At 38.1% G+C, this 10,876-nt stretch overlaps 1 protein-coding gene across 2 annotated transcripts; it reads right to left on the bottom strand.

Moving 5' to 3' along the window:
* Positions 1-3,047: 3,047 nt before the first annotated feature.
* On the bottom strand, positions 3,048-9,062 carry LOC140798227 (RNA polymerase II C-terminal domain phosphatase-like 3). Of its 2 annotated transcripts, XM_073152002.1 has the most exons (12): positions 8,273-9,062; positions 7,887-8,025; positions 7,734-7,789; positions 7,581-7,641; positions 6,146-7,507; positions 5,260-5,787; positions 5,019-5,165; positions 4,637-4,905; positions 4,413-4,524; positions 4,056-4,313; positions 3,888-3,934; positions 3,048-3,686 (listed from the first exon to the last, which is right to left on the bottom strand). In XM_073152002.1, the coding sequence occupies exons 1-12, from the start codon at positions 8,815-8,817 to the stop codon at positions 3,623-3,625; spliced, it is 3,588 nt and encodes a 1,195-aa protein (XP_073008103.1). In that variant the 5' UTR covers positions 8,818-9,062; the 3' UTR covers positions 3,048-3,622. The 2 variants fall into 2 exon arrangements, with proteins under 2 accessions (XP_073008103.1, XP_073008104.1); XM_073152003.1 differs by lacking the exons at positions 3,048-3,686; positions 3,888-3,934 and having other exon boundaries at positions 4,063-4,213; positions 4,302-4,313.
* Positions 9,063-10,876: the final 1,814 nt, after the last annotated feature.

The raw sequence follows: 10,876 nt of genomic DNA, 5'->3' as shown, positions 1-10,876 counted from the left end.
TCTAAGCTATCACTGTCACCTTTCTGCATCTATGTTTATGCCAAGCCAAATCACACTCCCCTTTGTTTCCCCTGAAAGTATATTATTGAATCAGACAGGAGAATCTCCTTTTCAAGGGACAATGCTAAATGGAAGTGTTCATAGTGGGTTGGCAAAAGGGTTCTCTTCTTTTGTTCTGCTTTGTGATACATGGTTTCCTTTCATTCTGTGGATGCTTCTCACATCTTCTCCCATCATTACAGAATATTGTATTTGAATGCTACTGCTGTCACTAGTACTCTTGTTGCCAGAAGAAGCACGTAGATTTCTCCATGAGATGCTAACAGGCTATTTACAAGAAGAAAAAATTCTTAGGTTTCAGTAATAATATAATAAAATGCAAACAATTTAAAATAAGAGATATGCATAGATCTACACATAAACAATGACAGGTCTTCCACATAAGGGGTTGAAAATGGTAAAAAGAGAAGGAAAAAAAAGAGTATCCTTTCGTTTCTTTTTCTATAATATTTTAAGATAGAAAGAAGTATACTTCTAACCTTTTTCTGTGTGTGATCAAATCCAACGGCCAAGTGGTAATGTTTTATTTTACAGATTATCTGAGACGAACTCAAGCTTTGAATATTTTAAACTGAGGCATGCTAGCGTTTCTATTATCAGTCTTATAAGTTAATGAGTTGTGTTCGAGTAATGTCGGGTTTTAATCGTGTGACCCCATGTAATATTTGCATATTATGTTTGTGGTAACATATCCAACCTATTTTATGATCAACAGTTTGTGTTCAGGCTGCCCGTCATACATTCGGGTTCGGGTTCGGTGCGAGTCTACCTTTATCCTAATGTTAGATACGGGTTGGGATTTGGTGCGGATCAGTTCTGATGTACACAAACGTTGCATGGATCAACCCACACTGAATCTGAGCTCAAAATGTTGGCTCAAGTTCTAGTTTTATGTTACCGACCAATTCTTGTAGAGTTGTAGTATCTTCTTCGTGACTAAGGAGGTCATGAGTTCAACTCCAACTCTAAATAATATAATATTGTGGAGAAATTATTTGGTGGTTTGGTGGCTTGGCTCGAGAGTGCAATTGACTTAGAGGAGCAGCTCGGTAACACGACGGCTTGGAGCAGGTCACGGTGGCGTTTGTTTCGGAGTAATTATTCGACGATGCACATGACTTGAAGTCTAAACTAGACAGTTTACTATATTGACTAAAAGTTTTGTGGAATCTAAATGTCTCTGTATCCAAAAGAAGATTGACCTTTTATCCGACCCATATCTAGCCTTCAAGCTTATAAATGATTAAAAAAAAATTTCTAGTTTCACATTTTAGAGAATGTTAAACTCAAATGTGAGTAGTTTATCGTGAATAGATGGTGTAATACCTTTGGAAATAACTCGTGACCGTTAGAAATGGAAGTCCAGCACCTACATGACGTTGGAATTGAAACGGTATGAGATACATATGCATGACATAAATTATATGGAACATTTTAATATCCTTAATAGATTTCAAAATATATTATATAAAATCTGGTTTGAAACGATTAATAAACTCAAGAACCCCTCTCTCTCTCTCTCTCTCTCTCTCTCTCTCTCTCTCTCTCTCTCTCTCTCTCTCTCTCTCTCTCTCCTATCGAAGTGTGTTTGGTTGATAATAAGTCGTGAAAGTTTTTAGTAAAATCACACCTTAAGTATTTAGTAAAATTATTGCAATTAATTTTTAGTGAAATATGGATTATTATAATTTATGGATAATTACTATAATTAATAATGGCATATAGTATATAAAAATGTGGAAAGTGAGATGAGATGAGTTTGGTGATTTTAGGGGAGTGAAGAACTCATTTACCACTCTATTTTCAAGTAATAAACTTCTAGAAAGTTATCACTTTCTTTCTCTATATTTCATCAACCAAACACATAAGTTAGTGCATAAGCTTCCCTTATTTGTAAACTAATTCCTTCTTATTTGTAGCACCCAAACATTACTCTGGTTCAAAATATATATATTAATAAACTCAAACCCCCCTTCTCTCTCCATCCCTAGGTAACCTTTAGTTGATATTACAATAACTAATTTGAAATGGTTGGTAAAAATTATTGCAATTAATTTTTAGTAAAATGAGGATTATTGTAACTAATGAATAATTTTTATAATTAATAATAGCATACAGTATATAAAAATGTGGAAAGTGAAACGGGAAAAGTTTAATGATTTTAGGGAAGTAAAGAACTCAATTCTCACTTTATTTTCTTCATCGACATACCATATAGTGGGGACTTATAGAAGGATAACACTTTCTTTCTCTATAATATTTCATCAAGACGCACACAAATTAGTGCATAAGCTTTCCTTATTTACAAACTAATTCATTCCTATTTATAAATAGCACTCAAAACACTACTCTCTTTCAAAAAATATGGACAACTTAAAATTTTCTATCTCAGTTGAGGAGATATTATAAAATTATCACACCACCTTCCGTACGAAGATGTATATAAATTCTTTATTCACGTTGAAGTCAACCAAAGGAGGCGTTCAATCTCTTGCTATGCCACTCGAATATCATCAAGAGACGGAAAGACTAATACAAGCAATCGATCGACTCCTATTTTGACACCATAAGAATAACCAAATCTTCACGATAATTTATTGCATGCATCCGTTTTTGTGTACCATAATCCCTACGTCAAGAAAGATAGAAGGCTTTAATTTTGACACAGTGGAGGGCGTAATACGAGTAAATCGATAAGCTCACACACAAGGATCGATGGACGTAGTAACTATATGAAGAGAGAGAGAGAGAGAGAGAGAGAGAGAGAGAGAGAGAGAGAGAGAGAGAGAGAGAGAGAGAGAGAGAGACGCAAATATATTTATTTGCATTTTGGTCCTCCTATTCGTCGGAAACGTTTTGAGAAGTAACTATATGAAGGAAATTTTTTCCGACATGCAGATATCCTCCAATAGACTGACATCATAAAGTATCACTGGATCCAAGTTATTATAAAATCCAGAGATAATGAACTTGGTTTTGAGATAGGAATTCCTCCAAAAATTATATTCTTTTTTTTTCACTATATTATTGTTTCTGTAAAAATTGATTATAAGAGATGAATCTTGACAGGTATTACAAACAAAAGACAACAATAAAATTTATATTCAACATCCTAGGGTTTTTGTCCCATCCAGATTAGTAAAATATCTCTCTAGGAACAAAACAAAAGAATTAAAAAAAAAAAAAAAAACAAAGCCCACCAGGTGCGATTGTGATACATATTGGTGGAAATTAATCAAGAATATTGCACTTGCATGAATGTTAGATTCGATTGTGAGAGTTGCTTATGGTACCAGTTTAACTTAGAACTTCAAGCAGATTGAGCCAATTTTTAGCGTTTTCCTGTTCTTCTTTCCCAAGTTACTCTTTTCAGCTTGAGAGACGATGGCATAACCAGATTTTACTGGGGTTGGAAATAATTTAACTTGTATGAGATGGGATACCAATCTTCACTGTATGTTAAGTTCCTGTTAATAGCTGAGCTTTTAAATTATCATGGTTGATGTGATTTATTTTCTTTTCTATTTGTGTGTGTGTTTGGGCTGCAGGAAGGTGGATAATATTAGGGTTTAACCACAAAGTCATACTCGTTGGCACGCCGGTATAGAAAGGCTGAAGCTTCTACCCTGTTATAAAAACAAGAAGTAGTTTAGTCTACTATGTGATTAGGTTAATTGGCCAAGATTGGCATAGATCACCTGATAAATGACAGATCAAATCACTGATCAGCGATCTATGCCAACCGAAATAACTGGTAGATGCATATAAAGTACCCTCAATTCATCACCCAATAAAACTTCCAAATGTAAGTAAGATGCATCACTCACCAGCCAGGATGAACGACGAATCTTCCAGTAGACAAAGCCCAATTCACCTGAGAGAGCAATGGATAAGAAAGAGATCAATAAGCAGTTAAGGAGACCTGAATGCTTATGTTGGCTAAGTGGACTGAGTTCAGGAGTTAGGTATTAATGGAGTTGGAGTAAAAATAAAACCTTGTTGGTCCCGAGAGAATTGGCGACAACATGAGTGACATGCTCGTCGATTTGGTTTGTGCATGATGCCCCAAACTGCTGAGCCATCTGCCAGAGCGGGTGTAGTTGCGGATTGACTTCTTCGACTGGGAAAATCCTGCTGAAAACTATCCGGCATCCTGCAAGGATCTTTCTTTGCTCAGCTGCGAGTATATTCCTTACGTCCACATCATTGACAGAGAAATGAGAAAAGAAGTTCCGGTGTACCCGCTCGATAACCTATTGAGCACATAAGCAAACATGAGAACAACGAATTTCTTTGGAGAAACAAAGAAACAAAATCATTCAGCAAACTGCTAATGAGGAGCAAGTTCCCACCACCAATGAAGAAGCAAGGGTACCATCTTCTGGCCTCTCGTCGTGATCTATCTCAAGAAGTGATGGACCAGAAAGGCCAAAATGCCGTCTACTGCAAGGGAAGTAAATATACCTGCAAAAGATTATACAGACCACATCAATGAAGCTGTAAAGAATTTTTCCTTGAGACAGAAACAGGAAATAAAATAAAATAAACAACGTGTGGAAGGGAATGTCTAGAATACCGCTCGACTGCAATCAAGTTAAGTTTGTTATGAGGCCAAACTTTCACAGAGTCATCAATGATGACAACCGCTGATTCCATACCCAAAACCCCATCAAGGTCCTTGCTTTTGGGTACCCTCTCTTCACCATCGGGTGAATCATATTCATCTCCTCTGGAGATAACTCGTCCAGCAAACAAAGTACCGGTTGGATCAAGTACTTTTGCCATCTCAGTAGCATATAACTTGTTTCCCATCGTATAAAGATGCAACTCATACAGCTTACTCGCCTACACCATAAAAAGAGGAATATATTAAAATCTTTTCCATGAAAAGTGGATACAGCTTAATAAAAACAGAGAAAGAATCATTAATACATAAAAGGAAATCATAGGGAAGCAACCTTCTCCAGGAAGTCCCAGACTCCTGGCCTCAATTTGGTCCACATTCCCAGATGACGGAAGCAGAAAAGATGCCGTTGTGACTTCCCACGGTCAAGCTCTTCTTTCTTTCGCAAAATCTCTTCATGAACTGGATCTACTTCGATGAACTAACCAGAAAAATATATGCAGAAAGAAACCTTAGCCTTGCATAGATGTAAAAGAGCCATTGCAAGATACTAGTAGTAAGGAAAAGTACAATACCTTAGCTGAGTTGAGAAGAGTGTGATCCAGATCAAGGACAAGACAAAGCTTTTTTGCAGAAAACATTTTATTCTGTTCTGCTATCCTCCGCGCTCTCTCTCGCAGGATTGCAGCTTTCTGTTGGTCATCATATCCACCCAATAGATGATCAACCTCTCCCCATGGGTTTGTTGACGGCAAAGCACCTCTCACCCTTCCAGGATCCACACCAGATGCAATCTTTGAATCATACAGTTCTACTGCATCAGGCCTCACATCCACCCCTTTTATGGAATTTGAATTTCGTAGGGAGATATTCTGTGGAGCCATTGGGAGAGCAGCAGTTGATTGTGAACTAGTCTGTGCCTGCTCTCCATTCTCTCGGACTATTAACTGATCTTTCTTAACCTGGTTATCGGATGAGAGTGTTCCGTTTGGTTTTGGCTGCTGAGGATCTCCAAGATCATCCTTCTGAACAATATTACAGTGGAGAATGCGGCGAGGATCACGAGGTTTCATCTGAATTGTTCCCACATCATTCCGCAAATTCTGAAACAAGAATGGAATAAGTAACTAAAACAATTTACAATTGAAACTTAAAAATAATTAAATAGATTGCACATGCAAAATCTGAAGAGATCAAGGAAAGAGCTATAATATTGCTACGATACTATAAAATAATGATGCAATAGGTTCTTCTCTAATTGGCTGTCCTGTTAAAAACGTATTACAGATTGTAGCCCAATGATGAGGCATAAATTAAAAGTCAAAGCCATCTCAAAAGCTATTTGTATCTTCAATTGATTGATGCACGAGATATAAGGAAGCTAAAAGGCTTCAACCAAAATCTCCATTAAAAAACAAAATATCTCAAATCTAAGGACCAAATCTCAGCAGTGAGCCTCACCAGAGCACCTGCTTCAGCCTGCATTTGAGGCCTTCCAGCCTGATTCTGCCTGACTTCACTGGAATACATGGAAGTGCCACTTGCTGACAAGACTGCTCCAGCTGCTATATTGACACCTGTAGTACTTGTAGCATCAACTGTCGATGCAGCAATTTTCTTCTGAGCCTCCACTTGTAATCTCTTTTGTTCTTTTTGAATTAGTTGAGCCAGCATTGTGGGGTTTACAGCCATACCCCTTAACAGAGATGGCAAAGAAACAGGCGGTGCAGCTCCACTACTTGCTCCAGAGAAGTTAGTATTACTACTAAGTCGTTTGTTAGAACAAACTGCATCAACTCCTACCTTTCCAATGTCAACCTTCTTCAATTGAATTCTGTCGCTAGGATAGGAGGCAACACTGCTGATGTCTTCCAACCATCCACCTCTTCCTGATGTCATCTGCATATCTCTAGAATTTATAACACCATTTCTTTGCTTCTTCAAATTAGTTCCTCCTGGTCGGAATTCATCATCTGCCTTGTGCTTCCTAGAGTTTGTTACAGCGCAAGGAGTGATCAGTTCTCCAGATACCGTATGTTGATTTTGGTATAAACTACCTCCCATTTCAGTGTTTACAAACCTAAGCCTTGGATCTCTATTCTTAGATGCAGGCTTTACACCAAAATGACCAAGTGATGTAGCAGGGCCTCCTTGACACTGGGCCAAGCTATCTGCAAAAACACTGTCACTACTGGACCTCACAATCTGCATTGGACTTGACATAATCTTAGGTGCAGTTTTTCTAGCAACTGAAGAACTAGATACTTCACCCTGAGGATCATCATCATCATTACTCTCCCGAGAAGGAGTTGGACTAGGAAGCTGGTTGCTTGAATCAAAGGAATTCCGGCCATATTTCTGTTGGTAGGATGAGAAGACCTTAAGGACATCTGTTACATATGGATGAGTTGTAGTATCTACACCTCCAGAACTCCAGGAGGTTATTGGCTGAGTTGACACAGAAGCACCTCCTTCCAAGGTGATGGGTTTCGGTATAGGCAATGGTGGTTGCTTCTCCCTAGTGGGTGATGGAAGGCTGCTCTCATCATGATCCATATGCAGATCCAGTAATGGACTAACAACTCTACTCCTTGAAAAATTTGGCAGTTGTAAATTGGGCAAACCATCATTTGGACCATAATTGTCAAGGGAATTGACTGCTCTTGTGTCTGATAACGGCTTCTCTAAAGAAACCAAATCATGAGAAGAGATGGCAGGCTTTTCAACTAGATTAACATCATTCATGGCAATCCCACTCCCAACATATGGCTTGCTAATTTCCTTGCCAACGTCAAATAACAATGATTGCACAGTTGCATCTAGCTGTTACAGGGAAACAGTGAGTTAGATTCTTCTGGCTGCCCTGAATAATTAGGCTGCTGGAAAGATTACAAACCTCTTTCACTTGATCAGGTATCAACAGATGAGAATATTGGTTCTTTATATCGATCAACAACCTACAACAGATTCAATGAAAGGTGTTTACCGTAAATCCTCAACTAAAGAAGTTGAAAGGGCAATATCTCAAGTGAGAAATATGAGAATAAACCTCAAGAGAAACTCCTTATTTTCGTCTCTTCTTGGCAAGTTGCCTGAACTAAGCACCTGTGAAATTAAGACCAACAAAATACTTATGCGTCAGATCGCTGAACCATAAGTTAAATATCCATTGAAAGCTCATAAAAAGAGGTCAACATCTTACAGAATTAGCAGTCTGAATTCCCCCAAACAACTGCTGAATGATATTATCGAACATAGGAACAGGTTTCGTCACCTCCATAGACATAGTCTTCAAGCTCTCGAAAGACTTCAGCAATCGAGAACAAGCAGCTTCGAATGATCTACATATAAGAAAAGGGAAACCCAGTGAAAAATAAAATACATTAGTTATGGTTCATTTAATCCCCAAAGCCTACAAAAGAATCACACATCCCAATTTCAAGATCACATTTAGGTCCTTGTTGCAGTATTTAATCTTGTAAATTAAGTAGCTTCAGATGCCAATCTTTTGGCATCACATTATGTTCTTTCCTCTCTCTCTCTCTCTCTCTCTCTCTCTCTCTGTTCTTCAAATACTTAAAAACTTACGCCTCAGCCTCCTCGGCAGTTATATTCTCCAACTCCTCCGATACCAAGCTCGCATGCCTCTCGATAACCCCGATCTTATATTCGGATTCATTTTCAACGGATTCCTTCTCCGGAGAATCCAGATCGATAACGATGGTTTCACAGGGGGGCAATTCTGATACGAATTCAATCTCCCCTTCCTCCAACTCCCCTTCCTCCTTTCCCATTCCACTAGTGGATTCTTCGCTGCTGTCATCTATGATCACCTCACAGGATTCCATCTTTGCCGGCTTACTCTCATCGGCTGAGCTCATCGGCATCAAATCCAAATCGAGAGGCTTGTTCTGCATGGCCTGCGCCCAGCTGAAGCTGTACAGATTCGTGTACTCCATACAAACGCTAGGTCTCGGCGGCCGCTTGAAGTCGTCGGCGGAGATCTCCTCCAGCGACGCCGAGGAGTCCCCGTCGGACGAATACTTCTCGTCCGACCGTTCCTTCGCCATCCGCTCTAAGGTTTCCTCCTCTCTGGGGTCCAAGAAGAAGCGATTCGATCCGGCGAGGCGCATAAGCCGGTGGGGTTTCCGGATCCGAGTGTTCTAGGGTACGATTTTGGGGGGTCAGAGTGCCGTTTTCGGCGATTCTGACCTCGTTTTGAAGGGTTTAACGACGCAAATCGATCGAGAGGTTTTCAATCGGTACAGATCGCCCTGTTTGGTGAAATCCGCGAGACGATCGCTTTGATCGAACTCTTGTAGATAGGATGAGGAAAAAGAAGATGTGAAGAAAGAACGAGGAAAAGGAAAGGAGGGGTAGCGCCGTAGCGGGCGACGAGATTTGATTTTAATAGGAACGGTTTCAGATCACAGCCGTACACGTCAGCCCACGATTGCTGTATCCAGATTCTAATTTTGGTTTAAATAATATGAAAATTTTATCGAAAACACCCTAAGTTTTTCTTTTATTATTATTCACATTCTACTATTACAAACATTTAATTTACCCTCTGCATTTCGCCCCTGAAATACTTTAGAAAATACCTTATTATTAGTTTTCTTAACAATCAGCTATCATTTTATCATATAGATGAGTTAAAATAACTATATATGCAAAATAAACTTAATATCCTTGAATAACTTTGAGTAATTTATTTTAGACTAATATAAAAATAAATGAAAAGGTAGATTTTAAAGTCCAATGATAGGTATTTATTTTTATTTTCAAAAGTAATAGAAATTTTTTATTATGTTAGCTACTATTAAGATTTTGAGATATTAAAAGGAAATTGCAATTGTCGAATGATATCCACTTTTGAGTAAATTTTCCAAATAATAAGTATTACATTCCACCTTTTACTTCTGCAAATAACTACGGATCGCTGACTTGGATTATTAGATAGATTAAGAATTGGAACTTACAAAAGGATGCTCGTTATTAGTAAGGTCACATTAATTAGGGATGATCATTTGGTTTTAGCATAGTTTTAGGGCAGATCAGGTTAAACCCTTGCTCTTATTACCCTATTGATGACACTTTCAACCAGGTCATGCTCTCAGAAGGAGGAAGATGGAGGCCCATTAGTTAAGGTTTTTCTTTTTCTTGCTCTTATTTCTCTCTCTTAATTGGTTTCAATTTTTTTTTAGCAAAAACAATTTTCATAATCCGTTTTTGAGATAGAGGAGGAAGGACGGCGAGTAAGGATGAGAGAGAGCGGGAGATGGAGTTCGATAGAGAAGAGGGAAAGCGAGAGTATGAAGAATAAATATGAGAACGGCAAAGGACAGATTTAGGTTACTTTCGTGTCGGACTAAAATCGGGCTTGAGCCAAGTTAAGGTTGCACAATATCAGAGATTGAAAGAATTTTCTGCAGTTGGATTATAAGATTTGACAGCCAAGCAGGGACTAGCTAATTAAGTGTAACACATAGAGAAGATCTACATACAATTTGGATGCACTTTGTAAGCATAGAGAATTTAATTAGGTTCTGGATGATCTAAGTAAACTCGGATGAAACTTTGACTGTGACTGGTGAGTCCTTAAGTGAGCTTTGCTTTATTGGAAATAAAATGCTTGATCAAATATAAACATCACATCACACTCTATCATGTTTATTATTGCAAGTCTTTCTTTCAGCAATCAAGGAACTTTAGAAACAAAAAAGGTAGAGTAAATCTTTACCGTAAATTCCCCGTATAATTTTTACTTTTCCGTTATAAAAAAAAAAAGAGAGTGCATAATTAAATTTCGAAAATTTCGATCTCTTTGCAGGCACGATTACAAACTACAAAGCCATCCTCATTAATCAATTTGATCACTGAAATCTCAAAGCTGTCCCAGAAAAACAAAAATTAAGTTCTTGGTTCTGTGGAATACTGAGACCTTTTCAATAGAATTGATCGAAGCCTCGTAATAATATTACAGTCCAGGTTAATTTGTAACCGTTACGTTACGATGAGCGAATTTATTTCATCGTTTTAATACCTAAAACTCTCGGATTCCTAATTAGTCTAATGTCGATTAACCAAAACCCTAATTACTCTAATTGTTCCGTCCGCTAATACACAACAAACGCACAATCCCACTCCCGATCAAATACCCGGAGTTTTTAATTTTGAATTAAGGAAGGA

Source organism: Typha latifolia, chromosome 11 (genome assembly GCF_019914945.1).
Source record: "Typha latifolia isolate L0001 chromosome 11, TyphaL0001v2, whole genome shotgun sequence".
NCBI classification, from domain to species: domain Eukaryota; kingdom Viridiplantae; phylum Streptophyta; class Magnoliopsida; order Poales; family Typhaceae; genus Typha; species Typha latifolia.
This window is presented reverse-complemented; position numbering and strand designations above follow the sequence as displayed.

Excerpts from the sequence above, each read along its gene's own strand:
- LOC140798227 (XM_073152002.1), bottom strand. The coding sequence starts at position 8,817 with ATGCGCCTCGCCGGATCGAATCGCTTCTTCTTGGACCCCAGAGAGGAG. Across the intron at positions 5,166-5,259 it reads CTCTTCTCAACTCAGCTAAG|TTCATCGAAGTAGATCCAGT; the intron begins GTATTGTACTTT and ends TTTTCTGGTTAG. Across the intron at positions 3,935-4,055 it reads ATTCTCTCGGGACCAACAAG|GTGAATTGGGCTTTGTCTAC; the intron begins GTTTTATTTTTA and ends TTGCTCTCTCAG.